Source organism: Penicillium cinerascens (assembly GCF_028974065.1).
Source record: "Penicillium cinerascens strain IBT 15544 chromosome Unknown scaffold_4_segment0_segment1, whole genome shotgun sequence".
NCBI lineage: Eukaryota > Fungi > Ascomycota > Eurotiomycetes > Eurotiales > Aspergillaceae > Penicillium > Penicillium cinerascens.
In genome coordinates, this window is record NW_026695298.1 from 4,124,936 (window position 1) to 4,149,450 (window position 24,515).

The 24,515-nt window shown below is 51.3% G+C and overlaps 10 protein-coding genes across 10 annotated transcripts; 7 read left to right on the forward strand and 3 right to left on the reverse strand.

The window, feature by feature from the left end:
• Positions 1-997: 997 nt before the first annotated feature.
• N7498_010690 (uncharacterized protein) lies at positions 998-2,367 on the forward strand (the record flags this gene model as incomplete). Its single annotated transcript, XM_058457746.1, has 3 exons — positions 998-1,500; positions 1,554-1,878; positions 1,933-2,367. 3 exons carry the CDS (start codon positions 998-1,000, stop codon positions 2,365-2,367), a joined length of 1,263 nt encoding a protein of 420 aa, XP_058304645.1.
• A 2,013-nt stretch (positions 2,368-4,380) lies between these two features.
• gatA (4-aminobutyrate transaminase gatA) lies at positions 4,381-5,877 on the forward strand (the record flags this gene model as incomplete). Its single annotated transcript, XM_058457747.1, has 1 exon — positions 4,381-5,877. The coding sequence occupies one exon, from the start codon at positions 4,381-4,383 to the stop codon at positions 5,875-5,877; it is 1,497 nt and encodes a 498-aa protein (XP_058304646.1).
• A 460-nt stretch (positions 5,878-6,337) lies between these two features.
• Positions 6,338-6,917, reverse strand: spt4 (transcription elongation factor SPT4; the record flags this gene model as incomplete). Its single annotated transcript, XM_058457748.1, has 4 exons — positions 6,338-6,371; positions 6,448-6,500; positions 6,561-6,758; positions 6,840-6,917. The coding sequence occupies 4 exons, from the start codon at positions 6,915-6,917 to the stop codon at positions 6,338-6,340; spliced, it is 363 nt and encodes a 120-aa protein (XP_058304647.1).
• A 224-nt stretch (positions 6,918-7,141) lies between these two features.
• On the forward strand, positions 7,142-9,031 carry ppt1 (protein serine/threonine phosphatase PPT1). Its single transcript, XM_058457749.1, has 5 exons — positions 7,142-7,359; positions 7,440-7,520; positions 7,617-8,052; positions 8,104-8,834; positions 8,887-9,031. The coding sequence occupies exons 1-5, from the start codon at positions 7,210-7,212 to the stop codon at positions 8,920-8,922; spliced, it is 1,434 nt and encodes a 477-aa protein (XP_058304648.1). The 5' UTR covers positions 7,142-7,209; the 3' UTR covers positions 8,923-9,031.
• Positions 9,032-9,096: 65 nt separating this feature from the next.
• On the forward strand, positions 9,097-10,876 carry N7498_010694 (damage-control phosphatase ARMT1 family protein; the record flags this gene model as incomplete). The annotated part of the gene is made up of 6 exons (XM_058457750.1): positions 9,097-9,118; positions 9,168-9,238; positions 9,292-9,422; positions 9,548-9,660; positions 9,728-10,587; positions 10,646-10,876. 6 exons carry the CDS (start codon positions 9,097-9,099, stop codon positions 10,874-10,876), a joined length of 1,428 nt encoding a protein of 475 aa, XP_058304649.1.
• Positions 10,877-11,306: 430 nt separating this feature from the next.
• On the reverse strand, positions 11,307-13,491 carry N7498_010695 (uncharacterized protein; the record flags this gene model as incomplete). Its single annotated transcript, XM_058457751.1, has 2 exons — positions 11,307-13,390; positions 13,452-13,491. The coding sequence occupies 2 exons, from the start codon at positions 13,489-13,491 to the stop codon at positions 11,307-11,309; spliced, it is 2,124 nt and encodes a 707-aa protein (XP_058304650.1).
• Positions 13,492-14,371: 880 nt separating this feature from the next.
• On the reverse strand, positions 14,372-16,583 carry N7498_010696 (uncharacterized protein; the record flags this gene model as incomplete). The annotated part of the gene is made up of 3 exons (XM_058457752.1): positions 14,372-14,830; positions 14,893-16,466; positions 16,517-16,583. 3 exons carry the CDS (start codon positions 16,581-16,583, stop codon positions 14,372-14,374), a joined length of 2,100 nt encoding a protein of 699 aa, XP_058304651.1.
• A 680-nt stretch (positions 16,584-17,263) lies between these two features.
• On the forward strand, positions 17,264-18,103 carry N7498_010697 (uncharacterized protein; the record flags this gene model as incomplete). The annotated part of the gene is made up of 1 exon (XM_058457753.1): positions 17,264-18,103. One exon carries the CDS (start codon positions 17,264-17,266, stop codon positions 18,101-18,103), a length of 840 nt encoding a protein of 279 aa, XP_058304652.1.
• Positions 18,104-18,636: 533 nt separating this feature from the next.
• Positions 18,637-19,029, forward strand: N7498_010698 (DUF4267 domain-containing protein; the record flags this gene model as incomplete). The annotated part of the gene is made up of 1 exon (XM_058457754.1): positions 18,637-19,029. The coding sequence occupies one exon, from the start codon at positions 18,637-18,639 to the stop codon at positions 19,027-19,029; it is 393 nt and encodes a 130-aa protein (XP_058304653.1).
• A 431-nt stretch (positions 19,030-19,460) lies between these two features.
• Positions 19,461-24,515, forward strand: cpcC (putative protein kinase (Gcn2); the record flags this gene model as incomplete). Its single annotated transcript, XM_058457755.1, has 7 exons — positions 19,461-19,649; positions 19,701-21,734; positions 21,789-22,118; positions 22,172-23,174; positions 23,226-23,650; positions 23,709-24,147; positions 24,208-24,515. The coding sequence occupies 7 exons, from the start codon at positions 19,461-19,463 to the stop codon at positions 24,513-24,515; spliced, it is 4,728 nt and encodes a 1,575-aa protein (XP_058304654.1).

The following is a 24,515-nucleotide window of genomic DNA, read 5'->3' on the forward strand; positions in this document are numbered from 1 at the left end:
TACGAAGCTTCGTCACAAGCGGCAACTTCAAATGTTCCTGGCCCTGAATCAGAAACACAAGGTGATTCGAGTATGGGACAACCGCAAGAGGGGTAATTCAAACCGTATAAAGTGGATTCCTGTTCCCAACTTCGCCTTCAAACAATAAGCGAAGCCTGAAGTGTCCCTTGAGTGGCGTGCCTCGGCAGTCGCCGCTGCCGGGTTGCGGATTGGAAATTTCCGACCAGGGGCCCGCCGATGCAGATGCAGGGATTGTCGAAGCACTAAGACATTGATACGAATGGTAGGCTGTGGACATTCCGTCCCTGAAGGCGAGCCGGGGGCCCGGACCTCTCTTTCACAGGGCATAAGCCTCTCGGGCCCTGCGCATCAGATCGGTCTCGCTACGGTTGGATCGCATTAGAGAACTATGGGGCTCTGGTCTGCCTATCGCCGTCCGTCCGCCCCCTCCCCCCCGACCGGCTCTCGGTCTTGCATCCCTTTTGGGCACTGGTGCCAATCTGAAGTGGATTTTGACCGATGGTGGACCAAGGCTCATCGCGCATGGGTCTATGGAACAGCCGGGACTTAGTATGCGGGCGTCCGATCGACTGTCCTGAGTCGTCGGGTCTCGATTACAATTGAAAATCCGTTCTCGAATCAGCGTTTCAGTATGCGCGAAATTCAATATATTTCCTACTCTGCGGCACCCTAGCCTTTGCCCCGTCAAGCTCTACTGCTGATTATATCTGTCCTGATCCCCAGATCTCCAGCGCGGTGCTTTGCCAGTCACCTCTTCTTCTCTCTTACTTTCTTTTTCTATTCAACCTAATATGGGCATTTAATTGTGACTCGCCCTTTCATTCCTTAATAGTATAACGCCGGTTAAATACGGATATGGCGATTCTCGTTGCCTTTTCGCCTCAATAGTCCATCGCACGCGACACTCCGATATCCTACGCTTCATCTGTCCGATTAATTGCAGCGATAGGATACACATACCCATTCCTCGCCCATAATGCAACTTCCCCCGCTCGCCGTTATGGCCCAATGGCCAACGCCAAACTACATTGACCCTCCGACTCGCGGCCATGGCGCTCTGGTGGTGAACGTGGTCTGCATTTCACTGGCGTTTGTGGTGGTGATGCTCCGTCTATATACTCGACTTCGAATTACATGCAGCACCGGTGTGGACGATTTACTCATCGTGATCGGTCTCGCCTTTGCCATCGGAATGGTGGTCGTTACCTCGCTCGCTACGGAGAATTTTGGCTGGAATCGACACATTTGGGACATTCCGATCCCTTGGCTGCCCACCGTGCAGAAACTCAATCTCAGTTTCCAAATTTTGTTCTCCATGTCGTCCAGTACTACCAAGATCTCCTTGCTGTGGTTCTGTCGACGACTTCTCGGTGCCGGAAAGGGCAACTTTAAGGTGTATAACTGGGCCTTCATTGTCTCGATGATCTTCGTTGCACTTTCTTGCATTACGTTCACCCTGATCAGTATCTTCCAATGCTCGTGAGTGGAATCATGATGACTGATATTGAACCAAGAACTAATAACTTGCGCAGACCCATTAAAGCCTATTGGGAAATTGAGCCCACGTACCACTACAAGTGCTTGAACGACCCAGCCATTGTCTTCTCGGCCAGTGTGATCAACATCTTCACCGATTTCATCGCCACTGCAATCCCGATGCCTCTGATCTGGAGTCTGAAGCTTCCTACCCGCCAGCGTCTCGCTGTTATCTCCATCTTTGGTTTGGGTATCATTGTCAACGTAGCAGGCTCTGTGCGCACCGTTTTCGTGTGGAAGAGTATGGTTGCCAGCTACGACGTTACATGGGTTGGATGGCCAGTCCTGGTCGCCGCTGCAGTGGAGATTTGCCTGGGCTTGGTATGTGACCGAATCAATACCCAGTCGAACAACGAGACTAACAAGAAAACCCAGATCTGCTCTTCAGCACCAGCCCTCCGCCCACTGATCGCAGCTTTCCTGCCGCACCTGCTCCAATCCACACGCAACATCAGCTACAACTATAACCAGCGAAGTCGCTCCCAGAAGCTCTGGTCATCAATCGGCCGCTCACGGAACTCCCATCACCCCATTACCAACGACTCCCGACAACGCGACAACGAAAGCGACCGGTTCGAGATCATGCGGACTGTTGAGATGGAAACCTGGACCGAGTCCAGGCTCGCCCACCACAACGACATGGGCAATACCTACAATATCTCGCACGACAACCTTCGCGCCGTCTCTCCCGAGAGTGCCATCGACTTGAAGCATAACGGCGTGATCATCACTTCTGCGGCGAGTTCCAAGTCTTCTGCTTCTACACCGCGCGAGAGCGAATGGCCTCTCGGGAATGGACACCCTCGCTGATGCCCAGGTGGCTCTTGTTCTTTGAAGTATATTTGTATAAAAGTTAGCACTGATGTAATCCCCTTTCTTTTTTGGTTTTCGGTTTGGGGTTGGTAAAGTGCCATTCTTACGGCTTAACGAGTATGATACCTACAGCAATGTGATACTTTGAAATTTTCCTCGAAATTTCTACTGAATTGACTGTAGTAGCCACTGTAATGGCCAATTGCCAATATCTGCGGCGGCAGCCCGAGATACTTTGGGGGTTTTGTTATAGTGCGATTCAGCCTCCCAAAGGATTCGATAGATCGAATCTGGGCCCGATCTTGCCTTTCCACTACAGTAATCTTGTGGTGAAGATCGGCGAACATCGCTCTAGCGCGATTTTAAGTGAACTTTGCTTCAGCTGAGATCAATTTGGAATTGCCGGTGACCTTGTCCATCTAAGGAGTCATTAAGTACTTTGGGCTGCAGGTGTATAGCGATGGCTGCCTTTCAGTAATTGACGTTGATTGCACCATAAGAAGAAATCAAAGTGCTAGCTAGGGAATAAGAAAAAGACAATGCCAAAAAAAAAAGAAATTCAAAAAGAACGTGGTTCCAGAGGGGGTCGAACCCTCGACTTTGGCGTTATTAGCACCACACTCTAACCAACTGAGTTATGGAACCTTGTTGAGGATTTTGTAAATAATTTGGCTCTAAGTAGCGTTAGTAGCGCAGCAAACAAAGCAAACAAATTAAAAAAAATTTTCATCCCGCCTCTCACAAAAAGTCATTCCTATGTCTACACTCTGCAGGGGAATAGTTCAAGTGAGCAAAAAATGGACTCGCGGGGAATCGAACCCCGGACCACTCCCATGCTAAGGGAGTATTATACCACTAAACCACAAGCCCAATTGGATGAAAGACGATTTCGCGGGACGCAATATCAAGCGATAGGGTTTTTTTTGTGGATCCGTAGTGCTCCTATTAGGAATGCCATCCCGACGGATTGATTTGCCTTGAGACCATCTGCCCTTGATATAATCGGGTTCCTGACTCTAGAAACTGCTTTTATGCTTCGGGTATGTATCATGCCTAGGTATGATACACGAAGACTAGTCTTATATTTCTGTTCCGTCTTCGACTAGCCCTCACTTTTCCCGATATTCGCTAGGGTGGGTACGGCCCTGCTCGGGTGCCTGGGTAGTCATGTTATAACAATTACTGGGTGTCAGTTGCATGTTGTACCATTTGCTGGGTATTTAAAGCTCTGGTTTTATGTATGAACCCATTTTGAATGCAAGTAAAATCGCTTCGCCCTGTTCGGACGTGAAGTATATATTTGGGAACAAGTCTACTTGGGCGCGCAAGTTCATCTAATTTCATGTTTTAATTAGTATATCGAAATAACCGAAGGCCAAAGATCAGGCAAGACGAAACCAGAGCACCACCAAAGAGACCGAAGAGTTAATCGATTACTAGTCTTCAAAGGCTGGCAAAAAAAAGCCAGTGATTGCCGATAAGAAAGGCGCCAAGACATCCGGATCGGCGGCGATAAGCCATCGGGATCGACGCTGGGGAAGTCACACAGGGTCGGGATCATTGCACGCCACGTGAGTCATTTCAATTTAAACCGGGCAACCCGGCGAGAGCCCGACGGAGTAGGGTGCAGCCGTTACCACATCGAATTGTAGCATGGCAATCCACCTGCGTAGACTTTCTCAATTCGTCGTCCGTTTGCCTTTACTTCGGCGTTTTCGCTCGCAGCCCTGCAATTCTATTGGTCCACGCTGCCGACATCCAATGGCATCAACGCGGGGAGACGAGAGCTGGGAGCTCACCGCGATGGCAGATAACAAGTTACGACACCGATATAAATCGCCTGCCCCGCGGTACTCTTCTCTTTCTTCTCACTCTTCTCCCTCGTGTCATTTCCATTGAACTGAACCTTGGGATAGTTGCATTGAATAGCTCTTTTGGCATCGCTGTTCATTCCCCGCATCTACTCCAACTGTCCTCACTTTTCTCTTGACGTTATCCTAAGTTCATACAATGGCCTCCGTCCTTCGCAGCAGCACCAAGCTGCGTGCTGCGGCTCGTGTCCCGGCTGTTCGTGCTCTCTCGACCACCACCCGCCTGCGTGCGGCCGAGAAGCCCTTCTTCCCCAATGAGCCTTCCGCTCCCTCCGTTCAGACGGCTATCCCCGGCCCCAAGAGCAAGGCGGCTGCCGATGACCTCAATGAGGTGTTCGATGTGCGCAGCTTGAACATGCTCGCCGACTACTCCCAGTCCGTCGGTAACTACATTGCCGACCTCGATGGCAACAAGCTGCTGGATGTGTATGCACAGATTGCTTCCATCCCCGTCGGGTACAACAACCCCCACCTGAAGGAGGCCACCCAGTCTCCTGAGATGATCAATGCCCTAATCAACCGTCCGGCTCTGGGCAACTTCCCTTCCGCTGACTGGGCCAACATTCTCCGGACCGGTGTCCTCAAGGCTGCCCCCAAGGGCATGAACCAGGTCTTCACCGCCATGGCTGGCTCTGATGCCAACGAGACTGCCTACAAGGCCGCCTTCATGTATTACCGCCAGCTCCAGCGTGGTGGTCCCGAGGTTGAGTTCACCGAGGAGGAGCTGCAGTCCACCATGAACAACGAGGGTCCCGGCTCTCCCCAGCTCTCTATCCTCTCCTTCAAGTCTGCCTTCCACGGCCGTCTCTTCGGCTCTCTGTCCACCACCCGCAGCAAGGCCATTCACAAGATTGATATCCCTGCCTTTGATTGGCCCCAGGCCAGCTTCCCTTCCCTGAAGTACCCTCTGGAGGACCACGTCCAGGAGAACGCCGCTGAGGAGAAGCGCTGTCTCGAGGAGGTTGAGCGCCTCATCAAGGAGTTCCACAACCCCGTCGCGGCCGTCATGGTTGAGCCCATCCAGTCCGAGGGCGGTGACAACCACGCCTCGCCCGCCTTCTTCCAGGGCCTGCGCGAGATCACCAAGCGCACCAACGTCCTCTTCATCGTTGATGAGGTGCAGACCGGTATCGGTGCCACCGGCAAGTTCTGGGCCCACGACCACTGGAACCTCCAGACCCCCCCTGACATGGTCACCTTCTCCAAGAAGGCCCAGACTGCCGGTTACTACTTCGGCAACCCCGCCCTGCGCCCCAACAAGCCCTACCGCCAGTTCAACACCTGGATGGGTGACCCTGCCCGCGCTCTGATCTACCGTGGCATTATCGAGGAGGTCGAGCGCCTGGGTCTCGTTGAGCACACTCGCATCACCGGTGAATACCTGTACAGCGGCCTCGAGCGCCTGGCTCAGAAGTACCCCGACCACTTCCAGAACCTGCGTGGTAAGGGCCAGGGTACCTTCATTGCCTGGGACACCCCCCACCGCGACCAGTTCCTCGCCAAGGCCAAGAGCGTCGGCGTCAACATCGGTGGCAGCGGCGCTGCTGCCGTCCGCCTGCGCCCCATGCTTGTCTTCCAGAAGCACCACGCTGATATCCTTCTGGAGAGCATTGAGAAGATCATCAAGCTCCTCTAAATCCAGAATCAACGATTTGTCTGGCCTTTTGCTATTTGATTTAATAAGCGGATTCCATGTTTTTACCCTCTTTTCGGGATTTCTTTTACCTATATACTTGCCACGAGTGATGCCACCAAAAATAGGCCATGTACATTCATATATACTTCCATGTCACTGCAATTGAATGATTTCACACATTGTGATCAAAGTCCACATCTTTTGTATTTTGAACTCCGCAGTAGCAGTCTAAACCTCTGCTATATTGGACCCGTAGCCGAATGCTCGAGAATGAAAAGTAGCGCCATGCTTCCGGCCTATAACTCCTAAAAGAACAACAAAGTATTGTATCATCCCTTCTTAGATGCTCCAGTTTGGCCGTATGATGTTGCAAGGGTATCCGCCAAGACCGTATGAACAATGGTGGTTGTAGAAGGGTGGGTGAGGTGGGGGAATCGGGTGGGAATCGAGAGTAATCGCCTTATGACTCCTCCTCGCCGGTACTGCCGTCTCGCCTATCGAAAGAACCCATTAGCATCGGAATAAAGGGAACCGATAAGCAGCCCAGCTAGTATGACAGGTAGCACTTACGGGACGTATTTGACACCAGAGTCCTCCAAACTACTGATGATGTATTCCGGGAGCTGTAGTGAAAATAAAACGTCAGCCTAATCTCTAGTAGAAAAGACCAGACTGAAACTTACTGTTCCCGTCACCTTGGCAGCATATGTCCCAGCAACGTAGTTGTCCAACCGCTGCCACCGCGCAACCCAGCTGGCGGCCGGGTCACGGACGGCGATCAAGCCCTCGAAGACCTGCGAGGTGCATTCTTGAATAGCATCGTTATTCCCACGGAGCTGGAGGATGTTTTCGCAGTTCGGACAGCCGTCACGCATGAATTTCTGGAGCAGAGAGCAGGTCAGCGGTCAGCGATCAATGCCGATCTAGCGATGCCAGTATCAGCGAGGAAAAGGAGTTCTCACATTATGAAGCTGGACCACGGAGCAGACCATGCAGGCGCGCAAAGTGCGCTGCTGGTTTGGAGGGGCGTAGAAGGACATTGTGGAGTGAGGTGGTGGAAGAAGAGGAGGCGGGCAGCCGTCGAGGGTTCTGGAAGGTTGCCAAGCCCCGTTGCGATCGGAGAAAAAAGAATATCTCCAGGAACGGCCTTGTTTCGGCCCTGGTTTCTTTTCACTCTCCAATATCTCGTCACTTCCACGCCCGTTTCCCATCGGACCATTGGCAACGTCGTTGTCTGCCCCCGCTCAGTAGATTCTCCTCGACTGTCATCATCTCGCACCCTCAAAACCCTCCGATCGTCGCTGTCTCGTGCCCCTCCGCCCGTATCGCCCCATGGCTTCCGACAAGGAGGCGGCCAACGCCCTCAAACTGCAGGGCAACAAGGCCTTTGCGAACCATGATTGGCCTACCGCTGTAGACTTCTATAACCAGGCGATTGAGAAATACGACCAAGAACCGTCGTTCTTTTGTAACCGGGCCCAGGTACGTCTGACATGGCGTCCGACATGGCCACAAATCTACACTGTATCAGTTTTGCTAATGCTTACTTTCTCTTTTCTCAGGCCCAAATCAAACTCGAGGCTTTTGGGTACGCCGTCGCTGACGCCACCAAGGCGTTGGAATTGGACCCGAACTACGTCAAGGTTAGTCACTATTGTGAAATACACCCGCGGACAAGGAAGTGCGGTAAGACGGCGCATGCAGGCAGAGGGTCTGTGCTGACTTTCGACTTATTCTAGGCATACTGGAGACGTGCCCAGGCAAACGCCGCCATCCTCGATCCCAAGGCGGCCCTGAGGGATTTTAAAGCCGTTGTCAAGCGCGAACCCGGCAACCAAAATGCGCGGGTAAAATTGGCCGAATGTGAGAAGCTTGTGCGCCGGATAGAATTTGAGAAAGCTATCGAGGTTTCGGATCCGCCGTCGGCCTTCGAGGGTCTCGATATCGATTCTATGAAGGTTGAGGATGATTATGACGGTGTGCGTCTGGAGACCGAGATGTCGCAGGAGTTTATCGACGACATGATTGAACGCTTTAAGAACGGCAAGAAGATTCACCGCAAGTATGTCTTCCAGATTATCAAGGCCGTCAAGGATTTGGTCTACAATGAGCCAACCATGGTGGAGGTTGGCGTGGAGTCTGGCAAGAAGTTGACGGTCTGTGGTGACACGCACGGTATGTTTGATCTTGGATGACGGAAAAAGTTTAAGAGATTAACGAGAACAGGCCAATTCTTCGATCTGCTGGAGATTTTCCGTCGTAACGGCAGCCCCTCCGACACCCACGCCTACCTCTTTAACGGTGACTTCGTGGATCGTGGCTCGTGGTCTTGTGAAATTGCCCTTCTTCTATATGCATACAAGTGGCTCCGGCCCAACGGTCTGTTCCTCAACCGTGGTAACCACGAGACCGACGATATGAACAAGGTCTACGGATTTGAGGGTGAATGCAAGGCCAAGTATAATGAGCGTGTCTTCAAGGTCTTCTCCGAGTCCTTCTCCGCCCTACCCCTGGCTACCTTGATTGGTGAGAAGTACCTCGTCCTGCACGGTGGTCTCTTCTCCGACGATAAGATCACATTGGACGATATCCGGAAACTCAACCGCCACAGCCAGCGGCAACCGGGTCAGCAAGGTCTGATGATGGAGATGCTCTGGACCGACCCGCAACCCCAGAATGGCCGAGGACCCAGCAAGCGTGGCGTCGGCTTGCAATTCGGACCGGACATCACTAAGAGATTCTGCGAGAACAACGGTCTGGAGGCTATTATCCGATCCCACGAGGTGCGCATGGAAGGATATGAGGTCGAACACGATGGCCGTTGTATCACCGTCTTCTCCGCGCCCAAGTACTGTGACTCAACTGAGAACAAGGGTGCCTATATCAACCTTGGACCCGAGCTGAAGCTCGAGTACGAGGTGTTTGACGCTGTCCCGCACCCCGATATCAAGCCGATGGTGAGTGATATCTCTCCAAACTAAGCATGACTCAAGTTAACAATCATCCCAGGCATATGCGCAGAACTCGGTTCTCTCGATGATGTGATGAGTTAAAGACATGTAGCGGGCGTTGATTTCAAAAGATTTAGAGAGAATCTACTACTGTATTTATGAGCATCCGAATTCCATAGTAGCTCCGCGCTCACCGCCTTCTGCCCCGCGCTTCCCCTCCTGTTTTCTGCTGGTTTTTCCCAACTTCCACCAACGTCAGAAACACAAGATGGAATTCGACCCGAAGACCCGTATGTCACTAGTTGTATCTGTCGCTCGCTGAGTACTGATTCCCGTCAGCCCAGTTCTTCACCTCGGACGCGTCGAGCTTCGCCTCCGTCTCGGCCCATAAACGATGGCCCGTCATCGTCGTAGGTGCTTTTGGATATGAGATATGACGCAACTTAATCGCTGACTTGGATAGACTGGTGCCATTGATGATCTGCACCGGACTGTGGGAGATGTGACGGATGATGACAAGGCAAAGGAAGGCAAGAGCATCATCGCGAAGTTCACCACATTGAAGTATGAGCTTCAACACGACCGACAACTGACGTAAGTCACCATGCCTCCCGAGCGACGAAGAAGCTGTTCGGCTCTCGACCTTGGGAAAGACAAGCCGCCTTCCTTTCACATTATATCCTTTACCAGAAAAGATTTTAATCTGAACTCCTTAACAGTCCCCTCGATGACGATGGCGAGTCGGATATTGCGTCGTACAACAAGGAACTTGAACAGCGTGGCAATCCATCCTGGCACAATGTTGCCTGGCTTTACGCCGAGTGCTACCTCTGTATGCCCGTCACCACGAAATTAACTATGCACATGACCACCAGAGCTGACTTTACGATGATCTATAGACCGCCGCATGGAAACCTTCTTCGCGCTCTCGAAACACTGGAAGGGATATGATGTGTTTGGTCGCCAGAAATTATCCACTTTCAAGTCTTCGCGCCCAGCCGTGCTGGAGCTCGCTGCGCGGTACCGCGAGCTGGCGCAAGACGCAGCGTCTGGCAAGCAATCAGAGGGCAAATCGGCAGAGGAAGTTGAGCAGGCCGAACGTCTTCTCTTCTCCGAGATGTGTGAAATTTGCCTCTGGGGCAATGCTACTGATCTGTCGCTTCTCACCTCTCTCACCTACGAGGATATCCAGAAACTACAGGGCTCACAAGCACGCAAGGACTCGCAAAGCAACATTATCGTCAACGATCTCGGTGCCGCTTTCGAGACCATGCAAAAGGCCCGCCGCGAGAAGAAGGATGGCGAGCGTCGCGTCGATATCGTCCTGGACAACTCCGGCTTCGAGCTGTTCGTCGATTTGATCCTCGCTGGATATCTTCTGTCCTCCGGCCTGGCCACCAGCATTGTCCTCCACCCCAAGCGCCTTCCGTGGTTTGTGTCCGACGTCACACCCAAGGATTTCTCCGATCTCCTCAACTCGATGGTCGACCCCCAAGCATTCTACACTGCATCAGATGAGTCTGGAAAGACCCACCCCCCGCTCTCGGACAAGGAAGTCGCCGACGTCCAGTTCCTTTTCAAACAGTGGAGCGAATTCCACCAGGATGGCAAGCTGATCTTGCGCCCCCACTCGTTCTGGACTACCCAGGGCTGCTACTGGCGCATGCCTCACGTTGCGCCGGAGCTGTTCGAGGATCTGAAGGAGAGCGAGCTTGTGCTGTTCAAGGGTGATTTGAACTACCGCAAGTTGACCAACGATGTAAGCTCCTCCAATAAGATACCCCATCAATATAGCTCAATTTCTAATTGTCATACAGGCCCAATGGGACCCAACCACCCCCTTTACAACCGCCATCGGCCCAATGGGCCCCAAGTCCGGTATCCGTGTTCTGGCTTTCCGTACCTGCAAGGCTGACGTCGTTGTTGGTCTTCCCGCCGGCGAGGATGAGAAACTCCGCCAGCTTCCTGATGGAGGCGGCAACGAGGCTCGCAAGTGGGCCTGGAGCGGAAAATGGGCTGTGGTGTCGTTCTCGGATGGTAAGGCTTAAGATTGAAATAGCCTTGGAGGTGATGATACAAGGTATGAATTTTAAAGGAGGCTTCAAGTATTTAACGCCCGGTTGCGTCTCGGATTTTGTCGGTTCCAATGGGTTTATAGATCAAACACCATAGATCAAAGACCCAGTTCTATGTGGGCCATTCTGGAATAGATCCATGGATGGAGGGAAATGTCGGAAATACATTCATTCATTCACTCTGCAAGATATTTCCCAGATCGACCGATGAATAATTTCCATAGCGAAAGCTCTGTAAAACACGATTGTCGAATGGAAACTAGTGTTGTTCTCCAGTAATGCGATTTTCCACATGCATAACACCGGTATTCTGATTATCTAGACAGCGCAAACGCTTAGAACGAGACCAAACCCCCTCAAATCCATGGAGCGCCAAGTAACGACGAAAAGATCAGCCATTTCTTCAGAAATTCTCCTTCCCAGCCAGCGCCGTTCCCTTCCGACTATCATGCTTCTGCTTAAGCCTCGACTTAGCCGCAGCCACCCTTTCCGGCGAGAGAAGTTCACCTCTCATATCCGCTAGTCCACGTCGCGTACCAAGCTCGCCCGCTGAAATTGTGTATCCTGCGTAGTTGGCCCGCGAGGCGGGAAGCCCTGATATCGAGTCCAAGGTGGATTTGATGTGGGCTCTTGGGCGTTGAGTGTGCGCGTGTCCTGTGTCTGCATTGTCCGGATCACGCAAGTATAAAGAACGATATGTGCGCTGGCCGTCTCGAGTGGACTGGTATTTTGTGTGGGCGCGGTTGAGGGATTTGAGAGGCGCGATATCAGGTGGCGACGAGGGTGGGATCCCGTCCCGTTCTTGGTTGATAGCGTTGTGTTGCTTGGGGAGGATCTGATTCAGGTAATGTGTGACCTCGTCGTCATCGGCGGCGACGCCGCGAGCTGCCCGTTTAAGGTCGAGGGCTCCTGTTGTCACATTGCGAGTGTGTCGTGCTTTGGAGCGAGGGCTTGGGCTTGGGGGTGCTTCGAGGTCCTCGGTAGCCTCTTCTTCAATTTCTGGGTGGTCATTGCCTGCAAAGTCATACACATGCACACCTGAGTACTCTTTGCGCGGGCTGAAGGAATGGCGTTGCAGGGAACGCAGAGTCGGGCCACGGTCTGTGCCGGCAGATCGTACTTTCAGAAGGTCGATCTGGTTTTGCATTCGGCGACGCTCTTCCTCGAAGTTTGCCCGTAGAGCTTCTTCTGACGCACGGTGTTCTTGAGAAGTCGTCTTCAAACGATCTCGGTACTCCTGGATTCGTGCTTCCAATTTGGCCTCTCTCTGCTTGAGTTTCGTTTCCTTTTCTTTGCGCCGGCCTTCGTATCGTGACATTTCTTGTTTGACGCGTGCCAGGGTTTGCTTGAGGGACTTGTTTTCCTTTTCGAGATCCTGCGCTTTCTTTTCTGAGCTTTGCGCGAGGCTCTGGAGTGTGCTGAGGTCTGGGTTCTGGCGCTTCATCTCCTCAATTTGGGCGTTTGCTTGCTTCAGCTCCTGCTGAACTTTGCGAAGCTCCGACGAGTTCGCTGAAGGTTGCTCTTCCTTCGTCGGCTCAAGGGCCTGGACCGCATCACCTTTGACAACACCTTGCTGTTCGAGTGACTTGCGCAGAGAAGTGACCTGCTGCTTGTATTGAAGCGCCAAGGTAGTCTGCTTGGTCAGATCTTGTATTAATCCATCCTTTCCGGCCTGGGATCCCTCCCCGACAATCGCAGAGGCAAGCCGTGAAACCTGGCGTTCCATCTCCACCACCTTCTCTTCTTCTTCGCGCAATTTGTCTGCCAGCCGTAGAGACTCCGAATCCTTCTTCCGAGCGTAAGACTTGGCGACTGACCGATAGTGAATCAGTTTCTTGATCTCCCGGTTAGTCCGCACTCGATAATTGTCGAACTCCGTCTTCCAATATTTCCCAGACTCCGAACGCGGCTCGTCCAAGTTGAGCGTGATGTCTTCAGTGGTTGCTTCATCTTTGGATAGGGATCGCGTGACAGGCTTCGCGTCAGAAGCGGAGTCTGGCGTAGAATTGGTCGACGATTCGGCATTTTTCGACGCATTGTCACGCGCATCGATCAGGGTCTGAGTGAGTTTGCTTCGCGGCTTGCCATCGGCCGACCCGGACATCCATTGCGTGGTGATATTACCCGCAGGATTCGGAGGCGTTTTGGTGATTCGAGCATCGCGTTTCCCTTCATTGTCAACAACACCCTCGCCGAAGGAAACAGTCTTCCGTCGGTTGGCGATTGTGCCAGGTGTGACGAGGATGCTCTTGGTCGGGGAGCCCGAAGGGTTAAAGGTCGCGTCGTGTTCTAGTTTCGGATCTTCCTTCTGGACGTGGATGGGATTGGTCGTGTCGCTTTTGCTGCGTTGATGACCAGACGGCTTTGTTTGTGGGACGTGCTTATCCTCCTCTTCTGCGCCAGGTGTGCCAAACAGGGCGCTTTTGAAGGCGCGTATCGCAAACACGGGAGCTGGAGTCTCGGGCGGCTCCAGCACCTTGGAGGTGTCTAGATAAGGGAGAAGGAACGTCAGTGTCAGTGAGCATCGAGCGTGAAAAATAAAACCTACCTGCAGCATCGCCCTCATTCCCTTTCATCCAGTCCAGCATAGTGGCCGAGAAGAGGTGAAGAAGGTTTGTTTACAACGCGCGGAAGGGGAAAAGCACGCTTATCGATAGCGAACACGAGTATCACGAGATTCCCACGTCGAGGTAAGCTGACTCCGGCAGGTCATCAGTTCAAGGTCAAGAGACGAAAAAATTCTCCTGAGCTCGTGTAAAAAGCTGCAGGTGCCTTACTTCCTTGGGCTCAGCCCTGGAGCACGTGCATCTGCGCTACGCGCCCCCGTCACATCCACGACTCTCATGGAAAATTCCTAGCCGAGTCTCATTCATTAGCCCCCAACAGTTCTCATGGAACTATCTTCAGCTAATAAGTGATCAAATACCTTCCCTATCTAGGGTAGCCCAGTAACGCCTGAATAGGACTAACCGGAACTAGAACTGATATTGTACAAACGATCTTTTCTCTACGCGAACCCGCCGAATCTTCTGAACCCTTACTTAAGACCGAAGGTATAGGACGTAGGATAGTAGCCCTCTGGCTCTCTAAGAAAGAGTAGGGATTGTGTGACCGTAGTAGTAATCGTGCGGTACCTAACGAATCCTCTAATGAACATCTGATGATCAAATCTACTGCGATATCTCTAGGTGGCATATCATCATTGATTGTAGAAATGATAATTGGGGTCAGTTCCTGACGGGGCCGGCCAGAGGGGTTATCAGTTCCTTGATACCTAAGTAAGGCAACAATGCAGACATTCCAAAATCACCTACGACGTCTGGCACAATCATATGAATACCAACGTATAGTTGAAGCGACGTCAAGAATTCAAGTAAGAATCTCGACTGATACCGTAGCCATGTCGATTGTGTTGATCGGTTCTTGAGGGAGTTTGAGAAATGAACACGTTGGAAACATGTGCAGATTTCATTTCAGCTTCAAAATAGGTCGTGCCACAATGGTGATAGCTCCTCGGCCAGTCGGAAGCTTCGTGCCCTCCGGGTTAAATCCCAGTTGTGGGCGAAATGAATCAAGCTCAGTTTTCTGCATGTATTCCCATGTCTCTGTAAACCAGATCCAAATTGTATCATATGAGGCAGATGCGATCAGCCGCAGGTGGGGGATAGTGATCAAATTGATCAAGTTAAAATCTTGATAATGGTTCTGAAGGGTCTCTAAACCCGAATTCCACAGGATCTCTGTAGTTTGAGGAAAGGACAACCACTGCGGAATCCCGAATTTCTGTCGCATGATACTATTCCGTGGTGCAAAAGTAAGCACTGAGGTGTATATCTGGAGAGGCATATATTGAATCGTCGAAAGCTTTGCTGAGAACAGACATATAGCATCCGTCAGGAGCGTAGCTATAATCTCACTTCTGTCGGTCTAGATCTAGTTAGCCTCGATATCTAGGTGCATTTTTGTGCCCCACGAGAGATGGTACCGACCTTGAGCAGGGACTGCAAGTTCCTGATGATATGAAAACTTTCTGGTGCTCTTCCAATAAGGCTCAATGCTTCAAGCCAATGTAGCAGGTGGGCTTGCAAGAAGTCGCTGATGTCGTCATTGTCCTCAACTTTGATATTGCTCCTCCGGAGATGCTCTACCCAGTATAGACAAGAATATTGCAGCTCATGAGGCAGGTATCGCTCTTTCTGACCCTTTTCCATACCGCTCACGTGTACTCCAGGGAGCTTTGCATCACATATGTGTTTCTCAAGCAGTTCAGACATCAGATCAACGCAGCGCTTCATCATTGCACGGTGCATGTCCTGCTCGTTTATCCAAAAGTTTTCGTCTTGACACCTCTCTTTGTTCAGGAGAAAGTCGCAAAATGAGGGATGATGCAGACGCAGTGGATGTGTTTTGTCTTTTGAAATATCCAAGATAGAGCATAGATCTTCGAGATGCTCGTGAATGATATCGACATCTCCCAGATCGCTCAATAGGCCGAGAAGGGAATGCAGAGAGAGAGGAGCAAGCAAAACAACTATGCTCCCGAGTACTTGCCGTAGCAGGTAACACAACTCCTGCCAACCATCATCCGCATACTTCTGAATGGCCTTGCGAAGAACAGTCAGATATAATTCGTCGAGGTGCTTTTCTGGGTGCATCCCTGTTTGACTACCGGGACTTCTTTCTTCGAAGATAGCAGTTAGTCTTTTCTCCCTAAAAATACCTTTCCCGCCAGAGATAAAGCGGCAGGCAATGTTGGCCCAAATGAACAGCCCTGCAGCTTTCTTTGCCAGCTGATAAACTTGCTGTTTATGCAGTCTCAGCGATTTGACCTTTGAGAGCTCAGTTTCCATGAAAAGCAGAATGTCATGGTCGACAACATCACCCGGCTCATCTTGGAGGGAGATACACCGATATGCGGTGCCTGTGAATTTCAACATGGACTCTTGAATAAAAATTTCCGGTGTGCTCGTTATTAATATGCGGGGTCTAAATTGGCCCAGCTCGCGGGATGCAACTAAAAGCTGAAGTATTTGAATAATATCTTCGCTCTTGTCACACTCATTCAAAGCATCGATCACGATGATAAGTTGAGGTTGGCTTGATTCGTCCTTCAGGAGAGACAACGGTGATACTATGACCTCTTTCCACTGATCTATCATGACCCGGTCGAAGATGCCTTGGTCCTCCGAAACGGCCTTTTGGAGAAGTTCTCGATATGGCATATTTTTGTTGGCCAGTTGTGTAGCAATCGTACCAACAAATTTTCTGGCGTGACCAGTATCCCAACTCCCCCTATTGAAAAAGAAGCTTGCCATCCAGCATTCCTTTGGGTTCTCATAAATTTCTCGAGCAATTGTTCGCGCGATGGTAGATTTCCCGGTGCCAGCTAATCCGCTCAGCCAGAATATGTGTTTATCATCCTTTCCGTTTATCCACTTTCTGATACAGTCCAGGATGTCAATTCGAGTTCCTTGAAGGCAGTGTGGATCGTGGTCTTTCCCGGATGCATTAAATTGCGCGTGCACGGCGCAAGGCACGAGGTCGGCTAATCGAGCACTTTGTCCTATATTACACTTAGCATTGCGCCTCGGATCCGGTCTCGGTTAAGCTCACCAAGATAGTACGAGTCCCCGAGATGGGCCTTGCCATATATGTGTATGTTATCGTAGCTACGCGCCATCTGGCCGTTTGCTTCCCTTGAGCGGGGGCGATCGAGTGAACTTGGGATGTGTCGCTCCTTCAACAAACGTGGCGTGTCACTGGCGCTGTTCCTTATCAATGTTGTCGCTAAGGGAATGGTAGCTGGGAAAGATATATAACTCTTGGCTCGCGGAATTCATCTGGTACGTAGAGGCACTTATGTTCGCGGTCCTCAATGTATCGGAACTAGGTCCAACTTTCGGAGTTCAGAGAATTCAGCCGTACATTTTCAGACGACCGCCTGTTTCGTTGCCTTAGCAATTTTGTTTGGAGCAAAATGCGCTCGGCACGGTGATCATTCTAATTCTGTTCGGCCAGGTTGCAGCATCAACAGGGGTACGCGGCTAACATTAGCTTTATGCCGATCGCACGTTTCAGAGGAATAAATAGCAATACACTATCACCCGGCTTGGCGTCTAATAGGAAATTATAATTGGCCCTCTATTATTGTTGATAACGCACCATAACTAATTAGCTTTGCCTATATAAGCCTTATGAAGAGATATAGTTTCAAGATTCCTCCAGGGCTGCGTACTCTTACATGAACCCCAAATCAACCGCAACTGCAGGTCACAGGAACCATCCAGGCGTGTCCTCTCTGATCTGAACAATACAATACGGTCTTCTTCCCGGTCCGTGATTCCCCATATCATTCTCAATATGGTAGAGCCGATTGGAGTTATCGCTGGCGCTATCAGTATTGCTACCGCCTTCACTGCATGCGTTGACTGCTTTGAATATGTCAAATTTGGTCGTCATTTCAAACGGAATTTTCAGACCGATTATCTCACTCTCGAATGCACCAGACTCCGTCTTACACGTTGGGGCCAAGCTGTCAATATATACGACGATCCGAGATTGGGTAGACCGGATGCGAGCCCCGAAGAGGTTCAATTAGCATGTGACATTTTGCACCAGGTCCTGGTCCTTTTCGCAAATACAAAAGAGATATCAGAGAATCACCGTGCAGAAATCGAGCCTAAGAAAAACATCACTGTACTGGGGCGCGCCGATCTGAATTCTTTTGTTGCCGAGCTCAGCAACAAGATGAGAGCGCTAGCAATCAGGCGCCAAAAGAACGGTACTAGCGACTTGAAGACCACGTCCTGGGCTCTCTATGACCGGTCTGAATTTGCGGACCTCATACAAGGCGTCACCTCCCTCGTCGGTAACCTGGAATCGCTTTTCCCTGCATCCCAAGGCCAACGGGCAGCGCAAGATGAAACGATGGACATCGGCGGCGAACATGCACTTCTGTCAATTCAAAGTGCCGCTCAAGGCGTGGATTCTTTGCTTCAAAAAGCTACGGCAGAAGCCCTGAGTCACCGATATTCGAATATAAAGATTCAAGGCAAGGCACAAGTCGGTGATGCATTTAGCAGCAACTGGAAGGGAACAGCTACGAAGAGATCGCATGTGTACGATGGAATCGAAGTCGGAAAAGATGGAAAAGCCCTGATTGGGAATCAATACGGAGGAAAGGACTTCTGGGTCGATTGAGAATGCTAGCAAGATATAGCAGGACTGGTCAAATGGTTTGAGATTACACCTTTTAAGGTCATGAATGGAGAAGAGAGTCTTACCGAAGACCTTTTGTACCAACCGAGAGTTTATTTACTTTGGAAATCAATTTCATCCTAAGGTTACTTCTTTCTGTCCGAGTTATCATGGATGTCGTGCAGCAATTCAAGGTTCCAAGTCGCCCGGGCGCTAACGGCTGGGCGACTCGGGAAGGACTCAGCCAAACGCCGGAGGTATACCTCGGTACTTGATTATAACTAAAAGAAAAAAAACAATAGGAATGACATCAAACACACCGTTACCTCAGCTCTAACACTGGCACGGTCAAGCTGACGCCCAGGAGTTCATGGGTGTGTCAAAAATCAAAAACAGCCCCCACGCAGCCGGAACGAAGTGACTCTTCAAAAGCTCGTGTCCGGCTGCATGTGTCTCGTTCTTAAATACTTTCCTCAGGTTCAACACTATCCCCACTCTGCACGCTTCACCCTCTATCTACCTCCCTTTGACCAAACATGTCCTTCTCAAAATCATCCGTTCTCAACCTTTTCGCAACTGCAATTGCAACTATTTCCATCGGCTTCGGAATCAACGCCATTGTACGCCCCGATCATGGCCTCACCTTTTTCGAGTGGGAGCCGCCCGCCGATGCAGCACTTCACCGCATGGTCGACAGCCTGATGGCGATCTACGGCATTCGGGACATCTTCATGGGCCTGGTCATCTACGCAACTGCCTATTATGGGTCCCGTCAGGCTTTGGGCTGGACCTTGATTCTCAACAGCGCCGTGGCCTTCGCCGACGGTGCGGTGTGCTGGACTCATGGCCAAGGCCAGTGGGCCCACTGGGGGTATGCACCACTGATCGCGGTGACTGGGAGCTTGATCCTCGGCGCGGACCGCACCTGAGAGGATTGCCTTGTTCCTCTGGAAAAAATTGGAGTTTGATCTGTTGGCAACGGACTACTGCAGTACTTAATAGCGGGACAACTCAGCATACCCCCACACTTGGGCTGAAGCGCATCATGTACAGACAAAATTTTTTTTTCTTGGAATTACTGAGCTTCTCACGAAGAGACCCAACGAAAACGACCGTAATTGAACCTAAAGAATCGATTGTAGACATGAGTCAGTATGGAAATAGAGGAATGGCCAATCCGGGATGGCGCATGGAGCTGCGCGACTCCGCTATCGATAAGCCCGTATCTGACCGCCTGTTTTATTCGAATGTCGTGCCCGCATTCCTCTTCTTTCCCAATTGACTCAATCATTCCCGTATCCTGCTCCCCATGTCGTGCAACAATATCCGGATGTAGGGCGATTTCGCGCCACGCCCCGCGATGTCTCCCAAACAGAGGAAACGGCATTCCCGCGAGAAAAAGCAAACCTCCTCCACCGAATCTTCCTTGACATCCCCCGCCATAGCTACAACCAATTATCGTGAAATCCACCAAACAGAGGCGGAAGCTCTGCAATCAATCTATGGCGATGACTATGAAGAAGTGCAGCTGCGCCGTTCGGCATGGCAGGTGTGTAGAGAAGCCTTCTCTAGTCGCTCGTGACTAACTTGGGCACATTAGCAAACATCCGACGTGACCTTCAAGCTCCACCTCCGAGCTTCCTCGAACCCCGATGTTTGCCTTGTACTACTCATCGAACTGCCCGCAACGTATCCCAAAACGGTTCCCAATATATCTCTGGAAAATCTCGACGAATTTCGCGATGGGGCCCGCTCCCGCATTCGGGAAATCCTCCGCACGAAACCCAAGACACTACTGGGAAGCGAAATGATTTATGAGCTAGCGGTCTCTATCCAGGATGTTCTGGAGGATGTTGCCCAAGCTCGGGAACAGGATAAAGATCTTCCTAGCCTCGAAGAAGAACGGATGGAGCAGAAAGCTGCTGCTATCCAGCGGGCGGAGCTTGAGAAGCAAGAAGAACTACGAAAACAGGAAGTTGCATATGCGAAGGAAGAGCGTGAGCTGCAGGAGATGCTCCAGGACAAGCGGCGACGCAACAAGGCTCAGTCGAGGCGCAAGAGTCGAGCCGCCGATTTTGATTTCAATGACGCGGGTGATCTCGTGGAGAATACTTCAGAAGTCATGACATTTGACCCCCCGGTTACGGTCAATGATACTGATGAACAGCCCTTGGTATTCCGTGCTGTTTACGGAAAATCTCTTTTGCAACGCAAGCCGGGCAAGACCACGTTTACTGTGAGGCCTGTCGTGTCTAAAGACCGATGTCACGTTCCACTCCTTATTCTGAAAGAGATCTGTCTCAATGAAAGTGGCTCGGACACTTTGACATTCAGGGAGCAAATGCGAACCAGTGAAGATAAACTGGAGAGTTTGAGGCGGCTTCGGCATCCCAACTTGGTGGAATTTGTGGGATTCACTATCATTCCGCCCAGAATTCCTATGGACTCACCCGAGAACTCTGGGAAAGTTCGTGCGCTGCTGGAGTTTGCCAACAAGGGCTCGCTTTCCGAGCTGCTCGATATTGTGGGCACCGTTGCTGTTGAAACCCTTCGTGGTTGGATGATTCAGCTTCTCGAGGCATTGGAGTTCTACCATCGCAATGGATTTGTCCATGGAAATATTCATAGTGGACGAATTATGCTTTACAGGACGGTATCTGGGGGTACCATTGTCAAACTCCAATCCAACGTGGAGGAGGCCCTGCCCGATTCTCCAAGTGGAAAACGTTCTCTAACTACGTCCAAATCCCCATTGTGGCTTCCCCCAGAGCTAACGCAGGAAAGTGCTCCAACCATGAAGACGGATGTTTGGGATCTTGGTATTGTGTTGCTTCAGATGGCCTTTGGAAAAGATGTCCTTCTGAGATACACGTCAGCCAACCAATTGATGGTGTCCTTGGGACTCTCTCCTCCACTCCAAGATTTACTTCGCGAATTCTTTCGACCAGACCCGAGAAAGCGCCCAACGGCCTTCCAACTGCAGCCTTCGGAGTTCTTCCGCGTGGATGCGCCTTTGACAATGCGTAACCGGTCTTCAAACTCCGTGTCGTTGCAGAGACGCCCACGATTGGACTCGTTTGGTGCAGTATCGGCCCTTTCTCGTTACCATCAGGACTTTGACGAGGCCGGCCACTTGGGCCGTGGTGGCTTTGGCCAGGTCGTTAAAGCTAGGAACAAGCTGGATGGGCGTTTCTATGCCGTCAAGAAGATTTCTCAGACATCTGCTGCGGCACTGAAGGATACACTCTCCGAGATCATGCTGCTGTCACGGCTGAACCATCCCTATGTCGTACGGTACTATACAGCCTGGCTCGAGGAGGACTTCAACCACGTCGAGTCAGAGGCTATCTCGTCAACTGAAGGTGACCCCTTTGCCAGCCGAGATCATCGTGGATTCAGCACTGGCGGGCTAGACTTCATCAGCTCCAGTGGGTATCCGAAAATCGAATTCGCCGCCTCAGATAGTGATGATGAAAGTGAGGGAACGCTATCCGATCGTGGTACCCGAGACACCCCCGAAGACTGGGGAACAGGCAGCGTAGAAGATGCCGAATACGGTCAGGCGAGATCTAGCTCATATGTTAGACCCGTTCTGACTACACTGTATATCCAGATGGAGTATTGCGAGAAACACGTGGGTTCTGGAAAAATTGTATTGTTCGTTTCTTGATGCTAATTTTATTCACAGACACTGCGAGATTTAATCAAGAATGGCTTGCACGATGATGTTGATCGATCCTGGCGCCTGTTTCGCCAGATTCTCGATGGTCTGAGCCACATTCATAGCCACGGTATTATACATCGAGACTTGAAACCAGATAATATTTTCATTGACGTTGCCAACAACCCTCGCATCGGTGATTTTGGCCTTGCCACCAGTGGCCAGTTTACGACAGCTGTACGTTCATCGGCGGCGGCGGATTTTGAAGGGAACTTCACACGCAGTCTGGGGACAACGTACTATGTTGCCCCCGAGATGAAATCCGGATTCTCGGGTCACTATAATGAGAAGGTCGATGTGAGTATAGCCTGCCAATATCTAGGTTCAGCTTGAATACTGATAGAGTATAGATGTTTTCCCTCGGTGTTATATTTTTCGAGATGTGCCACCCGTTGCCAACGAGTATGGAGCGCGATCAAACGCTTCGGGCGATCAGAGAACCGAACCACATACTTCCGTCTACTTTCCAGCAGTCTGAAAAAGTCGTTCAAGGACAGATCATTGCGTCTCTTCTCAGCCACATTCCCAGCGAGCGACCTACTGCCTCTGAACTGCTTTCCAGTGGACGAATCCCTCTCCAAGTTGAGGAAGAGACTTTCAGACGTGCTATCGTGCACCTCCTTTCAGACCCGAATTCGCCGGACTACAAGAAAATTCTCGCAGCGATATTCTCCCAATCGCCGAAGAAGTTCGAGGATATTGCCTGGGACATGGACTCACACGGAGTGCCCGCGGCGAATGAGTTGCTCATCCAGGGTCTCGTCAGAGAGAAACTGATCTCCATATTCCGGAGACACGGTGCGGTGGAGTCGGCCAGACAGATGCTTTTCCCACGGTCCCAGCATTATTCTGGCGGCGCCGTTCGTCTGTTGGATGCATCGGGCAATCTTCTTCAGTTGCCTTTTGATCTGACAGTCCCGAACGCTCGCGCAATTCCCCGACAAGATCCTTCCTTGGAGAAGACGTTTGCCTTTGGAACGGTCTACAGGGAGTCCACGCATGGTAGCGAGCCTCGCACTCACCGTGAGGTGGACTTTGATATCGTCTCTTACAACACCCTCGACTTAGCCCTCAAGGAAGCGGAGGTGATCAAAGTGCTCGACGAGATCATCGATGAGTTCCCGCCTCTTCGATCGGCATCAATGTGCTTCCTGGTCAACCATTCTGATCTCCTTCAGTTGATCATGGAATTCTGTCGCATTACACCTCCTCAGATTCCGTTGGTGAAGGAAGTCATCAGCAAGCTGAATGTTGGCAAATGGACGATGCACAAAATCCGAAGTGAACTTCGGTCTCCTACGATCGGTGTTGCCTCGACGTCGCTGGACGATCTCGCTCGCTTTGATTTCCGAGGTACGCTGAAACACTCCCATATTATTGATCATGCTAACCTGCGCTGCCCAGACAATCTGAAAGAGACTCAACGGAAGTTGCAGACCATCATGGAAGGCACCGAATATGCAGAGCGAGTCCCCCCAATTATCGCCCGCTTGAACGTCCTCATGACCTATCTGCAAAGCTTTGGTGTGAAACGGAAGGTCTATATCAATCCTTTGAGCAGTCTACACGATAAGTTCTACCGGGGCAGCGTCCTATTCCAGTGCATCTTCGACAGCAAACGCCGCGACGTATTTGCAGCAGGTGGCCGATATGACCACCTGATCCAGGAATTCTCGCCAAAGGTGTTGTCCAATCGACCGCGAGCGCACGCAGTCGGGTTCAATCTCAGCTCGGATCGACTTGGTTCCTCTATGAGGGAATACCTGAACTCTAGGGCTGCGCCGAAAGACACCGAGACGGGCGCCGAGCTGTACTGGACCACCCGCCGGGTAAGTCATGCTTCCATGCCGCTTTGGTCAAGTCTTATCACGTACTAACAAAACTCAGTGCGATGTCCTCGTTGCTAGTTTCGACGCAACTGTCCTTCGCACTACCGGAGTCAAGATCATCGAAGACCTCTGGGCGAATGATATCAGCGCAGAGCTTGCCGTGGATGCCTCGTCCCTCGAAGAGCTGTTGGTCAAGTACCGTGAGCACAACCACCACTATATTGTGATCGCGAAACAAGACAGCAAGGAGCGGGGCTTCAAAGTGCGAAATCTCCTGCGCAGGGAAGAATGTGATATTCGCAGTTCCGAGCTTGTACCCTGGCTTCGATCTGAAGTTCAGGCCCGTCACCATCGGGAAGGCATGGCGGATCCACGGCAGTCACGTCAGTCTGTGCAGCAGGATGCCCTTCTATCTAACGAGAAGGCGAATGATGTTCGGATTCTCGTGCCTCAACACAGGAGTAAGAAGACAAATCGAAGGAACATTGTTGAGTCCGGTACGTTTCTTCATCCATCTTCCTTATCATTTGGTATGGTACTTACGTACGAAAATACAGCTCTTCTTCGCGCTCGTGAGGTGGCCGAGAATGCTCGCAATGGCCCCGTCGCCGCCATCGACACCCGCGACGACGTCCTCGATTCCATTCGCGACACTCGGCTCTCCGACCCCGACAGCTGGCGAACCGTCATCCAGACCGCACCGCTGACAGAACGCAAATATCTCAGCCAAGTGTATGAGCTGCTCAGCGATCTCGCCTCAGAGAGCCACGCCAGCGAAGGCACAGAAAGCTACACCAATGCATTTATCTACAACTACCGAACAGGATCATGTGTGTACTACGACCTCGGACCCAGCGACAGGTGA

Bases quoted from the DNA above. Each gene is read 5' to 3' on its own strand.
- ppt1 (XM_058457749.1), top strand. From the start codon at position 7,210: ATGGCTTCCGACAAGGAGGCGGCCAACGCCCTCAAACTGCAGGGCAAC. The intron at 7,521-7,616 runs GTTAGTCACTAT...GACTTATTCTAG, and splicing joins TGGACCCGAACTACGTCAAG to GCATACTGGAGACGTGCCCA. The intron at 8,053-8,103 runs GTATGTTTGATC...TAACGAGAACAG, and splicing joins GGTCTGTGGTGACACGCACG to GCCAATTCTTCGATCTGCTG.